Source organism: Elaeis guineensis, chromosome 1 (genome assembly GCF_000442705.2).
Source record: "Elaeis guineensis isolate ETL-2024a chromosome 1, EG11, whole genome shotgun sequence".
Classification (NCBI taxonomy): domain Eukaryota; kingdom Viridiplantae; phylum Streptophyta; class Magnoliopsida; order Arecales; family Arecaceae; genus Elaeis; species Elaeis guineensis.
Window position 1 is genome coordinate 2627383 of NC_025993.2, and position 17204 is coordinate 2644586.

At 36.9% G+C, this 17204-nt stretch overlaps 3 protein-coding genes across 5 annotated transcripts in view; 1 reads left to right on the forward strand and 2 right to left on the reverse strand.

Annotated features, from left to right (window-relative positions):
- LOC105036216 (mitotic spindle checkpoint protein MAD1) overlaps positions 1-4760 on the reverse strand; it is an 88224-nt gene extending 83464 nt beyond the window's left edge. The window contains exons 1-2 of one of the 3 annotated variants that reach the window (XM_073254662.1): positions 4496-4760; positions 3945-3991 (exon numbers count right to left, since the gene is read on the reverse strand). The gene's annotated coding sequence lies outside the window, so the exon portion shown is untranslated. Of the gene's footprint in view, positions 1-3939; positions 3992-4495 lie in introns of all 3 variants that reach the window. The other 2 variants (XM_073254626.1, XM_073254706.1) reach the window with 2 other exon arrangements.
- Positions 4761-4967: 207 nt separating this feature from the next.
- LOC105036234 (DNA repair RAD52-like protein 1, mitochondrial) lies at positions 4968-7780 on the forward strand. The gene is given in 5 exon segments (XM_010912001.3): positions 4968-5170; positions 5173-5377; positions 6028-6065; positions 6182-6276; positions 7305-7780. Coding segments are annotated over 5 exon segments (558 nt in total). The 5' UTR covers positions 4968-5094; the 3' UTR covers positions 7449-7780.
- A 3129-nt stretch (positions 7781-10909) lies between these two features.
- LOC109504763 (uncharacterized) lies at positions 10910-16794 on the reverse strand. Its single transcript, XM_073254981.1, has 6 exons — positions 16461-16794; positions 15975-16107; positions 14976-15108; positions 14392-14428; positions 11918-12191; positions 10910-11243 (listed from the first exon to the last, which is right to left on the reverse strand). The coding sequence occupies exons 1-6, from the start codon at positions 16641-16643 to the stop codon at positions 11131-11133; spliced, it is 873 nt and encodes a 290-aa protein (XP_073111082.1). The 5' UTR covers positions 16644-16794; the 3' UTR covers positions 10910-11130.
- Positions 16795-17204: the final 410 nt, after the last annotated feature.

The window sequence follows — 17204 nt, forward strand, 5'->3', positions numbered from 1 at the left end:
TGATGGTAAATCATGTGATCACAAGTTCAAAACCATATACAAAATACTCCTTTCAGATGGATATCTCAAATTTGATGGAATCATGGTCATCCATAAATTAGTCTAGAGCATCAGACATGTAAGATGTGCACCATATCAAAAAAGAAAAAGAAAAGGAGGCACACTGCTCTCATGTAGCTCCATGTTCAATGTCTCCAATTGGGATTGATATCCATGTACTTGCTTCTCCACCGTATCTAAAGCTACTACAAACTCTTATTTAACCTATTCATTGCAAAAAAATACTCATAATAACAAAAACAAACATCTGGAGTGGGGAACATAGGTTTTCTGTTGATAAAAAATCTAAGCAAAATTTGGCACTTTAAATTTTGAATGAAAGCATTCACGATCTATTAAAAGTGTATGATTGGAACTTCAAACTCTGAAAAGGAAGCATCTACAATCTATTAAAAAGCATGTGACAACAATCCAATATAAGATTTGGAATGGGGTTAAGAAAAAGGGGGTTGTCTTCTATCTTCTAAGCATGCTGAAAAAAAAAAATCATCTATCAAATACACAATGTGGAAGATTTGTTGACAACTGAATGTCCAAAAAAATGAATTGAAGATACTATGCATATTCTCCTAATGATATAATAATGTTTAACAAGAAATAAGTAATATCATATAGGAATTGTTTGATTATATAATAGAAAATAGTAATTATAGGCCATCCAGTTACATCATTATAGAGATTCATGATGACAACATGTTCAACAGTTCAAGAAATGAGGTTGCTAATAAAAAAAAATAAATATTGTTCAACTTAAAAGACAAAATAAGAGATGTAAAAGACAATATAAGAGACGTAGAAACTTGCTTTACCACGATACCAATCGATGAGCAAAAACTCTTTGGAGTAAAAGATAAAATTGCCTAATAGGAATATCAATATACAAGAACAAGACATAACTGATAGATAGCTGACACACACACACACACATAGGGGTAGACTTGGATAAGATCGATTGAATTTGAGCTCAGATCCAGTCAGATCAAGACTGGACAATAGGAATCCTACATTGATGATCCAAGCCGTTAAATATGATCTACTGTCTCAAAACTACTTACACATAAAAAATCATATGATTTGAAAACCCTTAACCTATGTATCAAGTGATAAAAAAATACATCTAATTCAATTTTATTTAGACTGTCCAATTTTTGACTACCTGATACATAGACTAAGAGTCTTCAAATCATATGATTTTTTGTGTGTAACCAATTTTGAGATCGTAGATCACATTCAACGGCTTGAATCATTGATGTAGGACCTCCATTATTGAGTTTTGACCTAACCGAATCTGAGTCCAAATCTGATCGACCTGATTCTAATCTGGCTCCATACATACATACATAGTGCTCGAGAGTATGAACATGGGAAATCGGAATCATAGCTTTTTACTAACTATTTCTAGAAGTCCACTAAATGTTGAATGTGCATGGTTTGAAGAACCATCATGGAGTCTAAAGGAAGAATTCATGCACCAATGAATTACAGACAAGCCTTAACATGATCTAACACATCCATGGAGGTTAGACATATTCTTTTCATGGCATGCAAGCACACAAGCAAGAAATTCAGGGATATGAGGATATCCCATTATTGCTTACATGTTTTGTCACCATGTAAACAGTTTGCCTGTTGGAAAAAAAAACATTTTCTTCATTGCCATGGATTTTATTTACTGGTAGAAGGCATTTAGTGACCGAAAAATAACAGTTATCTTCAACCAAGAAACCAAGTGAAGAGCATATGACCATTAAAAACATAAAAACGATAATCTACGGAGGCAAGCATATGGTTTCAAACAAAATGCCTTGCATAATCACTTGACCTAAATACATGTGCTTGCAAATCATACATCAATATAGTTTTCAAACCAATCATTCCTATCCATGCCTTATCATAAATTTATAACTAGAATCATAATGACTCGTCCATCTATAAATGCCCTTGTGGGAGTTTCACAAAGAACGAAAAGAAATTCCACTGCCATATTCCAAATCTACTTTTTTTTTCTTGCCTACTCTCTTTCTTTCTCAAGTCTCTTCTTCTTTCTTGTGTAATTTATATCTTTAGCCCTATTCCCATCAAAAATTTGTACAAGAGCAGATTTCAAGGTTCTTTAACTTCCACATGTGAAGTTCAATATGACACCATGCCAGAAAAGAGAGGAATGACTGGAGAGGAAGAGGACCAACAGTAAAAATATGAAGTGAAAAATCTGAGACAAAGGTTTGAGCATATTATGAGCAAGTTGAATAAAGGTGAAGTATTGAGCAAACAGAAGCCCATAATAGGATACAAAACAGCCAAAAAAAGGTATTTTAAAACCATGCATTGAGGAGTCATACCTACTGTTGACAGATTGGCACATAACTTGAGTTACCTTTTCAGCTGATAACATGGCTGCATGTCAATGAATTTGTAACTACACATGCCAGCATGTGCTTAGCATCGGTAAAACATGGTATATACTATGCCAATGCTAGGTCAGCATGTCAGCAGCATGGTGAACTTGAATTCCTGCTCAAATACACCAGAGCGGGAATTCACGGAAGACATGGAAGGCGATTTTAACAGCATGTTCTATGAAACTGTTTTACATGATGAAGCCATATGAAAATGTTTTGAAGAAACATTGGTTCAAGCACTCTAATCCAACATTGATGGGGTATCAGTTGATGTCCCAAACTTCTTAGAACAAGCATTTTCTTGGATAGGAAACTTATATAAAGAATAACTTCACCTAGAAGTCAATGTTTGAAAAGAGAAATTTGTTTTTCTGTGAAAGAGCATATCAAAGAAAAGCTTTTGAATAGTGGAAACACCTCAAGGAAGAAAAAAAAACTATGCTAGAAAAGGTGAAGATTTTCCGCTTAGTTACATAAGTTCAAAGTTGTATGATCAGTTTCTCTCAGCCAGCTATTAAATTTGTATGAGACAATGAATTAAAGCAACATCACAAGAGTGCAAAGGACCACCAATCAGAGTTCTACAATCTCTTAACACTTCTTCGTTTGAACAAGTAACAGCATGTTACCTTGCCACATTGTGTTTCTGACATAAACACCAAGATCAGCCTTTAAATCATTTGCAGCCTAGATGGTCATCAGTAAGCTCTACATGCTAAAAAATACACAATCATAAACAATTAATGCAATGCTCTTTAGGGTTAGAGAAGGCAGCAACATGGAAAACTTGAATAGGGTCAAGAACGATCAACAGTGGTGAACAAGAAAACAAGGGAAAAGCGATCACAAGCAGCACTCACCAGCTGGCAGCAGCTTTCAACACCTTGCTTTTCATGTGGAGAGACAGGCCACATGAGTTTCCAATGTCCCAGGCAAAGCATTAACTTTAACAAAGCATTAAGAAGAAAATAAACACTAGGAAACCTATTTAAGATGACTATGATGACAAGAAGATTGATCTGCTGTCTTTCAAATTAAAAGTTGCTGATCAAGTACGTAATGACATCTTCAAATTTGGTAGACTAAGAAGAATGGAGGATTAGAATATCTTATGCACCAAAGTTCTTTTGAGAGAAAAGGCTTGCAGGGTAAAACCATATCTCATCGGAAATCTCAAAAGCACTTGGCCCTACATTCAGTCCCTTCTTCTCCTCAGAACAACATTAGCATGGACTTCATCCTTGGTCTCCGTAGTGCTGCAAAGGGATCCAACCGCATTACTTTCTAGGATTGCACAAGGATATGACCCCATCCTTGTGTAAAATTTCCCACTTATTTCTTGCTCCTAAGTAGGAGTTAGCATACATATATCATAAATGTATGAAGTATGAACAAGTTGAGCGAATAAAGATCTGTAACAAACCTATCAATTTGAGCAAATAAAGATCTGTAGTATAAACAGGAAAATAGGAGTTACCATACATATATCGTCAATGTATGAAGTATGAACAAGTTGAGCAAATAAAGATCTGCAACAAAACCATGAACAATTTGAGCAAATAAAGAACTGTAGTATAAACGGGAAACAATTTGAGCGTATAAATACGTAAATTAAAGGTAAAGAAATGAGTGGCCGCAATTAATCAAATATCGCATGGACTAACGCAATCGAATAAGCATTCAATTTCAAAATGCCAGCCCTAAAATAGTTGGAACAGATCTTGATAGTTATTATGGATTATCATTATGGTTTATAACAAGAGAAAACAAGCCAAGAAAAAGAAAAACAGAATTTTTTTTTTTTACGGGCAAAATAATCTTAAAAGTTCAAGATCTCCGGCTTTTACAGTTTAAAATCCATAGAGACGAAGAACCAAACCAAATCTTGATACATAAGTCACGATTGGTGATCGAAAAAAATTCTAAATCAATAGATAAGATGAATTAAAACAAAATCCTGACATGGGTAGTAATTGATGGTGATCAAGAAAATCTAATTTACGAATCGAAAAAGGACCAAGAGAGGGATATACCATCTGACGGCAGTGGTAGGTACAGACCATCTGATCGGGTGGCGGGTCGACGGAAGGGACGGGGACGGGGTCATCGTAGAGCACGAGGCGACGGTCGGAGACGGGGCTCTCGTGGTCGGCGACAGAACCCGCCCTCCTATTCCTCGGTGGCGGAGTTCGTAATATCATCGCCTTCAGAATCGAAAACAAGAACCCTCGATTGCCGGAAGAAATACGCTAGGGTTCTCCACCTCGCTCGTTCTCTCTCTCTCTCTCTCTGTGCGTGTGTAATATTTACTCTATTTTTTAATATATATATATATATATCTATATACATACATATATATATATATATATATATATATATATATATATATATATATATATATATATATATATGTGTGTGTGTGTGTGTGTGTGTGTGTGTGTGTAATATTTACTCTATTTTTTAATAAAATCCTTTTTTTTTTCCGATAAAGTTCGTCAAAGTTAAAGACGTCGCTTATTTTCACCCAGTGACTCGACTCACGGTCCCTCGTCCGATACCGCTCCCCCTTCTTCCCCAAACCTACGCCGCTAAAACCTCTCTCCCCACAAGCGCCGATTCAATCCCCGCTTCCATGGCGAGCTCTGTCCAAAGTCGCCTTTTCTACAGGCTATCCATCCACCCTCCTCTACGGCCTAGTTTTCTTACAATCTTCGCTCCTTGGCGACCAAGGCCTCCACGCCCAAGTCACGGGAGAGCTCTCTCCTCGAGCCGGCGCCGGCCGGCGACGAGGAGGTGCCCACCTCGGGGATCAGCCGGCCCCTCTCGGAGATCCTCAAGGAACTCGGCAAGAGAGTCCCTGACTCCCACATCAAGACCCGCATCGAAGACGGTTTCTCCATGAAATACGTCCCCTGGTTCGCTTCCTTCGTCCTTCTACCCTAACTTGCAAATTGAGAAAACCTCCCATGTTGTTAATAGCTACAAGCTTGTGAACCAAAATAATCACCTGTTGCTTCAGTTAAAGTCATCTGGCTTTTGCTAATCTGACAAGAATTCATCCCGCTATAACCATCTTGACTGAAAAAAAATAAGATTTTGTGCAATAATATATTATATTTAAAATTTTTGTCGCTTAATGTGATTTTTATGTTACTATTGCATGCTTGTTATGTTGAAGGCCATGTGTCAGGTTTAGTCCAATGTCGAGTCAATGGTAAGAAGAGGAAGGGTTGATACACATGATTGGGCTGAAAAGTGGCTTAAGATTTTGTCTCAAGTTGGGTTTTTACATGCATATAAAGACGCCAACATGTTCTAATGTTTTGTAAGAACTATTTCTGAGGGTCAAAGGGCAGCTTGTAGTCGGTTCCAAGATCACTTCTATGTCGAGGTTTATTTAATCTAGATATTAGTTCTATTTGCAAGCATAAACAAAGTAGGATGTTTCCATGTTACCATATGGTCCAGCATTCCCAGTCAAATCTTCTTTTTGGATGTGAGCAAACTCTAGTGAGCACATGTAGCTGACAGCTTGTTCAATATTTCTATCATCTCTTGCCTGCAGGCACATCATCAATCGAATTCTAAATTTACATGCTCCAGGTATGTCCAACTACCTTTTCCCCACCATATTAACTTATAAACTTTGTAGTAGACATTAGACTATGGGTGGAAGTATGGAATTTTCTAATGCTCTGATTCCTTGAATCTTTTTGTAGAATGGTCTGGTGAGGTCCGAAGTATTGTTTACTCAGCTGATGGAAAGTCTGTGACTGTAGTTTATCGTGTTACTCTCTATGGAACTGATGCTGAGGTACTGTTTCATAGTTTCATTGTCAACTTTTTTGATGGTGAATGGACAAATCAGTATGAAGATAAAATAGCATGCTGTACATAGTCTCAGTATTTAATATGCACATTTACCTACATGGGTGGATGGATTGGTATCGAATAACCTGTTTATATCAACTTGTTGAATCCATCAAGCTTACATGGGATCACATCTTTGTTATCCATCCAGACATATGGCGAAATCAAATTAAACTCTAGCAAACCATTTAAAAATGACAGAAAGTGTTATGTACTTCCTTCTTATTGAAACTCGTAAGCATTTTATTGATCATTTGGTTTTGTTGTTAGGATGTCTATCTCTGCTAACTGATGCTATAATACATTTGGATCCAAGTGCTTTGTTTATTTGAATGTTCTTTTGCAGTCCTTTTGAATTATCCTACTGTGTGTACAGGAATAATCTGGATTTTTTTTCTGAATTTTTTTTTCTCTTCCTAGGTAGTTTTCTTATATTTCATACATGTGGTTTACATTTGAAGTTATTAGATCCAAAGATGGAGTTTTGTAACTTTTTGTTACTTGGATCAATTCTCTACTTGAACTTGTGCAAGGAGCAACAAACTGAATTTTCCTTTTACACCATTATTGATGCAATAAACAGCTTAAAAATATTATTTAAATACTCAACATTTATAATTAAGACCTTATGCTAACGAAAATTTCCTAGATAGTTTTCTTCAAGTGAAGCAGCATTTTAGTTTCACATAAGGTTTAGATTCAAAGTTATTAGATCCAAAGATGGAGTTCTGTAACTTTTCATTACCTGAATCAGTTCTCTATTTGAACTCATGCTAGAAGCGATGCCTTAAATTTTCCTTACACCGTCATTGATGCAATAAGCAGTTTAAAAATATTATTCAAATTCTGAACATTTATCATCAAGACCTTATGTCAATGAAAATTCCTATTTAAGCTTTATTAGCCTCCCACCACCATGCTGGTGTAATTTTTCCTGTTTTATGACTTTATTCTTTTTGCATGTGTCTCCAGATTTACAGAGAAGCAAGTGGAACTGCTTCTGTTGAAGATACGAATTATGGAGACCCTGTACAGAAGGCAGAAGCAATGGCTTTCCGACGAGCTTGTGCACGTCTGGGGCTTGGCCTTCATCTCTATCATGAAGATACGTCTTAGAGAAAGATTATCCTCTTCTATGGTATGCAGTTTTGTTTACTTAGCTTCTAATTAGGGAGCATTCCATGGAATGAAGGTGAATCATGACTTTGCTTGTTAGTTTTGTGGCAAGTGGAAGCAAACGTATATCTACTTCTTAGGAGGGCATGCCATTTTATTTTGGATATCCATTCTTTATGGATGTAAGAAATGAATTATAATTATGATAGAACAGATGTTTGTTGGTTGTTCCAAAGAATGGTGATGGGTGGGACTGAAGGCTGGCCAATTCTCTGCTCAGCTTGGCTTGCCTCAGTCAGCTTGCTTTCAGGAGATTCAAGTTTCTTCTTCCACTTCCTGAAACTCTGAAGATTTTGAATCCTTCCTCTCTATCAAGAATTCTTCAATTTCTCTTAGTTTTACATGGACTTTATGAGTAAAACACCAGAATGAAGACTATATGAAAATTTGCTGTCACATTCTGAAATTATATGAAAATTCCCGGCATGTTTGAATAACAAACTAGAAGCAGGTACTAATGATACAAAGTTCCAGCATGCAGTGAAAAATAACTTTTTTAACATTTTGGAAAACTAAATGACAATACTTAGCTGCTCACCTTTTTTTCTAAAAATTTCCATTCACCTTCTCTTTTGAGGTCAGCTCATTTGCTTCAGGTATCAAACTCAAGTAACTGTTATGCAGCGCATTTAAAATGCAATTGGGAATTGGGATTGTGGATCTTGCACCTACACAGAGGCTTCTGTACATCCATAAGAGGGATATAGATCTTCCAAAATTGATGAGGGTGTTAGAAAATGATGCCCTAATCATTGTTCAATCTATGATGTTAAGAATTTTAGCTGGAACAACATAAGATACTGAAAATCCAATGTTATGGCTTGGAATCCAAATGCTGACATAAAGAGGCAGTTTATCAAAATCAGAGCAGCAGCATCATACTTTGAATAGTTTTAACAAACAATGTGCAACTCCAAGTGCAGTCAGTCCAGCCAGATTGGAGCTCAGGCCAAAACAATAGTGCAATCGATGAAGCGGATGGCAGTCTGCTAAGGAGGTAGGGAGGAGGAAGGTGATTGTAAATTTGAGTTTTCAATTCAGCTGGAGTGGCTTTGCTGAAACATGGTATGTATCCTCAGCTACATTAATGAGCAGTACTCATTTACCAAAAAAAAAAAAAAAAATCAGCTGGAGCGGCAAAGTTGACTAAAGACCTCTGTGGTGTGTTTCCTCTGCTTGCAAGGGTTTAGGTGTAGGAGTGTTGATCATTTGAGTCTGTTCTTTTTCTCATTTAAGCTAACTAGGATCATATTATGGTGTCGATCCTTGCTTCTTCTCTCTCTTTTTTGGTGGTTGTCTAATACTTTTCTTTTTTCTTTTTATTCATCGTTTTCAAGACAATGTGGAGAGCTTCTATAGGTTTGATTTCTGTTTTTGATTGCCATTGTTAACTCAAATAATCAATTGTAATTTAGGTGCTTTTGATGCTTTGATCCAGTCGGGACACTTGCTGCTCATGGTAAAAGTTATACTATTTCGAATTAGAGGAAGGATGGTTAGACATATAAGGATGGCTAGTAAGATAAATTGGCAGGCATGGCATAAGATTTGGTCTTTTGTTTTTTTTTTTTTTAATTATTTTTTTAAATGAACTACACTCCTGTAAGTAAAGGATTGTTATCTTATCCCATCGCCATCGTTGTTTTGCTTTATCTCGCCTGCTGAATCAGCTTATGGGAAAAATTCTTTATAATACGAAACATTTAAATAAATAAATATATTTTTATTAGAGGCATCACACTATCCCATATGCTTAAATAAATTGTCTCACTGCTATGATGAGAGTAGTTTTCAGCTACAATATGGGGCAGCTTGTTAAAAATGCCTTTGGTGCGACAACAGCATCTATACTTTTTGCCCATGACTACTATTATTACGGCGAGTTTTCTTCGTGACAGGATTTGAATAGATTAAAATGAGAATTAAAATGATTATATTTTTTAATATATTTGATTTGTATTATAATCAAATCAAAATATAATTTGAATAGAGTAAAGATTAATTTTTGAAAGATTAAAATATTTTTATTCTTCTTAGAATTGGATTAGGAATGGAATTTCTTCCGACCAATCTTTTGAAATGAGAGTCATTTATTTTCATTTTCATTTCAAAATCCTCTCTCCAACCAAATATATCCTTACTAATATTAGTAGACTCATAGGTGCTACTTGCTGTTATAAGCTTACTGGCAGATCTTTCTTCAAAATTAGAATGATCATTGCTTACATAGAAATAAAAAGTAACTTATCCTTTTCTAAAATAAAATGCTGGACAAGATATCATATCAAGAGCAGGACATCTACATGATATGGGGGAAAAGTTAACTTTGATGTACAAGCACAGCAAAAAGGAGCTTTAAACTACAGCAATATCAGCTAAGTCCATTATCATGTCGCTTGGAATATAGATAACATCAGTTGGTCCTAGAGTAGCATGCTTGCTTATTACAATCCATGTCTTATAACAGTACACATAAAAGCATCAAAGTCTCTTAATGTAAACAAAGAGCGGCCGAGAGAGAGAGAGAAGGACAGGTAGCGGACAGATTGAGACAGATGGAGATAGATGACTGTTGGATCTAACCATGGTAGTGCTGGAGATGTTAGAGGAGGTGGGACCCAAGAAACCAAAAATATCTCCCTGAGGTCTTGTTAATGAGGAACAGTTAGGGGTAGTTGGAACTTCAAAGCCATCAATGAAGTTCATCTGAAGTTGGTGGCAGGAGGTAGGGCTAAATGCCAAAAACAAACATTAGCCCTCCTCTGATCCCATCTTGGATTAAGGCTAGTAACTCCCCTTGGAGTCTAACCACTTGAATGTACAGAATTGGTAACAAAGAGGGTTAGTGAAGGCATCTTACCTTTGCCTAGGTAAGCGAGTGGCTGGTTGCACTATATTTTTATATGCAAAGATTAGAAAAGTTGGTAGGTTGAGTGAGGAAGTAGGTTTTGATGGTTGGAGAAGGGTCATAACTCACAAGGTTAAGAATTACTTCAGCCTGTCCAAGGCTAAGATTAGGGCTAGGATAGACTAGGGCTTGCCTGTGCCCTAGGGTTTGGCCAAATGCATCTTTCCTTCTTGAGGGATTTGACCCATTTGATGATGATATCACACTTGCTTATTAGGTTATTGTTTTACAATTTTGAGTCCAAGTTGGGTTGGTGTTAGCTAAGCCCTCCTCGGGCTAGGCTTCACTGTCCAAGTCTTCCTTATCCCAGAGCCTCCTTGGGCTGGGGTTGAGTCCAATTGGTTTTTTTTTTAAACTCAAAAGTCCTCCTGGAGCTAGGGTTAGAAGGTTTCCTGCACATGGAGTGCCATAGCTGGTGAATGGTGTCATTAAAAAACAACCCCACCCTGGGGTGTAGGTGCTTTGAGCCCATCCATAGGGCTAAAGCATGCAATATGGGAATTCTCCAGCCACCACACAAACAAAGTGGGACTTGGAAAATTTCTCCAAACTGGAAAGTGGTTTCATTTAGCCCCCATGGGGACTAAATTTGAAGGGATGACCCTAAGGTCCAAAGTTTGTGTTAGAGATGCAAACAAGGATTGACAAGCACAGGGAAGGAGCATGCGCAGAAGAAAAGAAAAGGATGATGGAAATGAGATAACAGAACCATGGTTAAGCCAAGGATTGCTCAGGTGCCGTCGATGTGGTGAAGTGAGCAGGGATGAGTCTGTAAGGATGGGCAGCTGGAGTTGGCAGAGTTGGAGCTGAGAGAGCCATAGTCATGCCTGTTTTAAGGGAAAACACACTGTTAAAGATATTAGTACCACAAATAACAGAGAGTTTGAGGCACAATAAGCATCAAATCAAAAAGCATGCATGCAAATTAAGTATCATCATATCTGTATACCATGCAATGCTTCAATAATTTTGCGGCTTAAATCTCCTATCTTACAAGTTCAACACGAATGCATGATAATGTGATTACTTGAACGGATAATATATGTTTAATGGTAGAATGACGTAGTTCAATTAGCTTGGAAAAGAAAGATAAAAATTAACCTAATGCTATACCAAATACCATCACCACAATATTTTGATGTTTAAGATTTGCTTCATAACGGGGTTAATATTGGATGCAGTACTTACATATTCCAAGCAGACAAGTAAGAAAAGAAAAGACAAACTGGAAATATTTGCTTTGAATTTTATGAAGCATTTTCATAAAATGAAAAACTGAAAGCTGGAAAAAAATCTTTTTTTGTTTTTTCTGAAGAGAAAACTGAGAAGATATTTAATCAGGCTTGTGAAGAATTCTTTACTGGCCTATTCATGAATACACAATCTAAAACAACGAGCTTTCAAAAAGTCAAAAAAAAAAGAACGTTCCTCATAAGACAAAAACACAGAAATTTGTTCAAGATCACAATACATATCCAACAAAATGGAGTTGTAATTATACCTGCTTGTGCCGAGGGGGTCGGTGCAATGGATAGGGGACCTCCATAATGCTGCGCTAACCCAGTCAACCCTGCAGTTGAGGCCACTCCAGAGTAGTGAAACATCTGAGGATACTGCATGCCATAGCCATGTCCACTGGCATATGTGGCAGCAGACCCACCTCCCTGACCAAACTGGAAGTAAGGGTAGAAGGCAGCAGTTCCAGTTACCATCCCAGATCCCCCTCCATAAATTGGATATTGGGCAGCTGACCCTCCATATAAATTGTAATAATTCTGTTCATGTTGGGAACCAGACAAAAGTTCAGAAACAATTTCAGGAAAAAGAAAAGCAAAGAAAAGAAAAGAAACTTATGTAAAGGTTTCCTGCTCCTATATAGCATAATTAATGAACAATTCAACACTGTTCATTAGCAATAAAAACAAACATTAGATGTCAAATAATTGGAATGCAATGATAAATCATAAATAACTTGTGGGTAAGTATCGAATTAGCAAACTATTTTATGATCATTAGCAGGTTCAATTATTTGGGAGCAATTTACAGTACCATCAGAAAGTTTGTACATCATTTAAGAATTTTCAAATGATTAGGTAATATATATTATGAACAAAGAACTCAACTTTTAACCGCAATCACTACTATGAAAACAAGAAACACATCCAAACAAAGCAGAAACTCATCTCATTCACAGGATAAGTGTAGCTTCCCAAAGTGACCCAGCGACCAATTCAGGTGCATTAATTAAAAAGTATCATGATCTACATTTGGGTCCACATTTTCTGAACCTATGCTGGTGTGGTTTTTTTTTTTTTTTTTTTATTTGGGTTAAAGGACCATGCCTCGTTGTTGGATTTGGATAGAATGGGGGCCAAACCATGTGCACCCTTGCGTTTAATGGGTAACATAGACCTGGGAGAACAGATCCATTAACTAGTTGAGTTGAGACAGACCTGGGCCCAGATCATGTGCACCCGTACAAAGTAACCTAACCATTGGATGACACTTCTGGATGTATGGTAGGCATATCCTTTTGGGAGAGACAATTCTTCACTGCATATATAATAAATTTTTCTGTGAACATGGCAGTGTATAAGCTGGACATTTCCAATGGTTGGTTGGTGCATGGTTATGAAGAGCCCCTCCATCAACTCACAGATTAATAGGTGGAGGGCAAAGACATGAAGATTTCAATGGTAGGATGCTGTATATGTGCCTGTATAGTGTAGTTTTATGACTACACAGAAGTTATCTTGATAAAATTTGGAATGTATGATTGCTATTTAGTGCATTAAACAGCTAAGTAAGGATATTGTTGGAAATGAAGTATGATCCGATAATGTATGATCAACAAGTTCCAATATCATCGCTTGTTATCGGGCCGGTGATCGCCATCTTTTTCTGTTAGAAATTCATATCTTTGCAAGTCCGATCTGACAGTCGACATATACATGATTTAAAATAGCATCCATCGTATGTTAAGTTTGCAGTCCTTTTCATATGTTTTTGTTGAAATAAAGGTGATTGCTGTCATGATCAGTATCATTTGATAGTTGCTTGGAATTTAAGTTACATGCATGTCTAATTTTTCTGAAAAGTTTAAGTTCCCTTCTTCTTTTATGAGAATAATGCATAAAATAATTTTCTTAAGGCTACGTCTGGAGATTTTTATAATTCTGTACTCATGCTTCTTTATTTAATTAGTTATATTATATATGGAACTTCAAAAGAATGGTTTTGCAGGAGAAGAGGTTTGTTTCTTTAGGAAAAGAGAGTTACTAGAGATTACATCAAGTCAGATGAAGAAAAACCATTAACTTAAATTATGTTCAAATAAAATTTTTCTAAATCCAAACTCTATTTGTTTTAGTTATCAAAATACATCACATTTCAAACACCTTGCTGCATGCGCGTTGCAGTTCAAACTTTTCGGCTATCTATGCTGGTATTAAATTCCGAGGGCCGTGGACCGACTAGTCGACACTGCTACTTTTGCCTAGAATTAGGTATTACTTACCCGGAAAATGATCAAAATTTTGATAAATTTTTGTATGTCTTTTTTATTTTTTAAATTTTACGATTAGCTCATATTATAAATGCCTATATCACATGTGATATAGTAATATAATAGATATGTCCAGCGAATACGTATAACTAATATACATATACTTATTTTGTGCCCATGTATTAAAAGAAAAGGATGGTTGAAGAGAAAAGTTTAAAAATTAAAAGAGAATGGAAAAGATAGTATATTATCATTTCGAACACACATGCGCACCCACACACACACACAGAGAGAGAGAGAGAGAGTATTATAAATGTGTTTGGGTTTTCTTGTTAAAAAAAAAAAAGAAAAGAAAAAGAAAACAAACAACAGCACTGGATAGGATAGCAGACCAGTGGCTTCTTCGTATTTATTCAGTTAATAATCAATGCACTAAGAAGGCAGAAGGAGAGGAAAGAAATAGAACAAACCGTGGGGTAAGCGTATTCTGCGGAGTATGGAGAGTACCTGAAATTTGTGTGGCAAGAAAACTGATGGTTAGAAGTTTGTGGATGAACATGCGCATGCCATCATATGCATGAAGATATATGAGAGTGCATGATCGATGAAGGTTAAGCATGGTGGTGCATCAAGTTAAGATGCTCATGCACATGCATGGGACTTCGTTGATGTTGTTGCTGCTAGTTTTGTGCGTGAGAGAGAGAGAGAAAGCACCAATGCTCATACACTCTTGACTGCTTCGTGAGATTACGGCATGAATAAAATGAGATTACGGTATTTTTGTGTGTGTGAGTGCATGAGAGAGAGAGAGAGAGAGAGAGAGAGAGAGGGAAAGTGTTCAAAGTCATCTATGATGGATATAACTGCGCCTAAACGCATGGCAGCTTTGGAGAGAGAAAGAGAGTCACTCTGATCATGTGTCATGTTTACTACTGCATTTACCATCACCATGATCATGTACCATGTGCATCCAAAGGCATGTGTACTTCCGCACGTGCGATGCATGTGCCTCTTTCTCTATACTTGGTCACTTATTTGAATCTGGAGAGCTTACCCATAGACATTATACGGGATTCCTTGCTGGATGGCATAATGAGGGAAGGTGGCAGGAGAAGGGAAGACCGTTCCCATCCCACCTTGAAGCCCTGTATTGAAAGATTTCATCACCCTAGACCTCCTGCTCCCCCCTGAAAGTTTGATTAATTTTAACATTGCAAACAATTAATGCAACCAAAACATAATGTTAACATAATCATGATAACAGCTTTTTTCTTATGGTTAAAAAGCCGACAGTTGCAACAAGTTTGAATACTTAAAACCAGTCATGAAGGATATATAGTACACTTTTGTTCAGAAAGAAATACTTATATACTACTATTTGCAGTACGAGTATATCCTATTGCCTAAAATGAATGAATTCCTAGGATAACTAACGTCTTGTACCATGCTCACCTCACCCACTTTTCTTAAAAGAAGATTCTTTTGAGACAACTGTTTCCTATTATTGTAACCCCAGGCTTGTGGTTGTGTTTCAGTACATAGGTATTTATATACAACATTTTTCTAAATAAAAACAACTTAATCACCTTAAAGAGCAATGCACATCATTTATACCAAAAAAAAAAAAAAAAGGGAACAATGCATATCTCCCACATCATGGACCCATACAATAAATTATGTCTGATCTGAGAAGAAAAAGCTTGATTTTACTAATGTTAGATCAACTGCAAATGAATCCACATACCAGATACTCATATGCTGTACAAAGTTCTTTAGTTAGGATCAAAGATAACAAAGAGTCGAACAAAGATCATTTGGTAATATATATTGTGCAAACTCCATCTAAGATGATGGATATCACCGGCCCCCAACACCATGAAACCATGGTTATGCTAGCTAGAAATAATAATAATTTTATTTTTTACTTGTTTTCACCATTAGAGTCAGAAAAAAATCAAGTTAAAGAGAGTGATGGAATTACATTAGATGAAAAGCACAGGCTAAGCTTAATCAAAGAATATATAATAGTAAAAGATGATAGCAGTCCTCATACCATGTTGGGGCGTTGTAGGCCTAGATCTCTGAACACCTAGAGAAGCAAGATTGCAATTAGCTCTCCTCCCATCAATCACCGGTGTGGGATCAACACAAGCTCTCATTGCAGCCTCGGGCTCACGAAAGGTTACCTACAATATAATTGTAAAGAAATAGAAGGAAACCAAGAAAGGATTAAGCCATTAATTGATGTAAACAACAGATAATGGGACAGACTATAATGGAAAAAAGCAGGTTTTTCTAATTTTTTAGATATCAATAGTATTAGATCTTGATTCCATGATGAACAAATTTTCCTCGAGATCTTGCTATTATTGAATAAATTCTTGGATCTTTTGTAAAGGCCGGTGGACAAATTAGATCAAAATAATGGAACAACAGGCCAAACAATATAAAAGCAACATAAGAACAGAAGAATAATAACCCAATATGGATAAAATAAAAGGGGATGCAAATAACAGTGAAAGGAAATGGAGGCACTCACAAATCCATATCCTTTGGATCTCCCAGTGTTCTTGTCCGTGATCACCACAGCCTCCAAGATCTCTCCAAACTGCTCAAAATACTTTCTCATGGTCTCTCTTTGGGTCTCCCAAGCTAACCCCCCAACAAAGACTTTGGTGTAAGTGGTGTCTCCAAACTGCCCTGATAAATTTGGTGGAGTCATGCTCGCCTCTAGAGAAGCCTTATCTCCTCTCAATCTCTCCCACCTCTCTCCCCTACCCTTCCTCCTATCTTTCCTCCAAAGCTAGCAATCTCTTCAAGGCCTAGACAACAAGTGCTCCAAGTGATCTGGATGGAGAAAGAGGACAAGACCAACCAATTAAAAGAGAAGTTTCTCAAAGGTTTGAGGTGATCAATTTGGCAAAGAATAGGGACTCAGGAGGGAGAGAGGAGAGGGAGGGAGGGAAAAAAAGCTAAAGGCAGGGAAAGGGAGAGGCCAATAGGGCATAGCTCATATGACATTATATATACTTCCTTTGTGCTGTAGCTATTAATCATAATCCTTGTCCTATTGTCCAACTATGTTGATATAATATTGTGGTCCAAACAGTTAATTTCCAGGGCAAACAGCCTTGCTCTGGGATCATATTGACTAAGTTGCCCTTGGTCTTTTAACGATTTACGGTATTACCACGAAACATGACGGTAGCATGTCCTTGTCCCTGGAGTGGCAAAAACGGAACGGGGAGATACGAACGGGGCGTTGGGAGGCCACGGCAGAGTT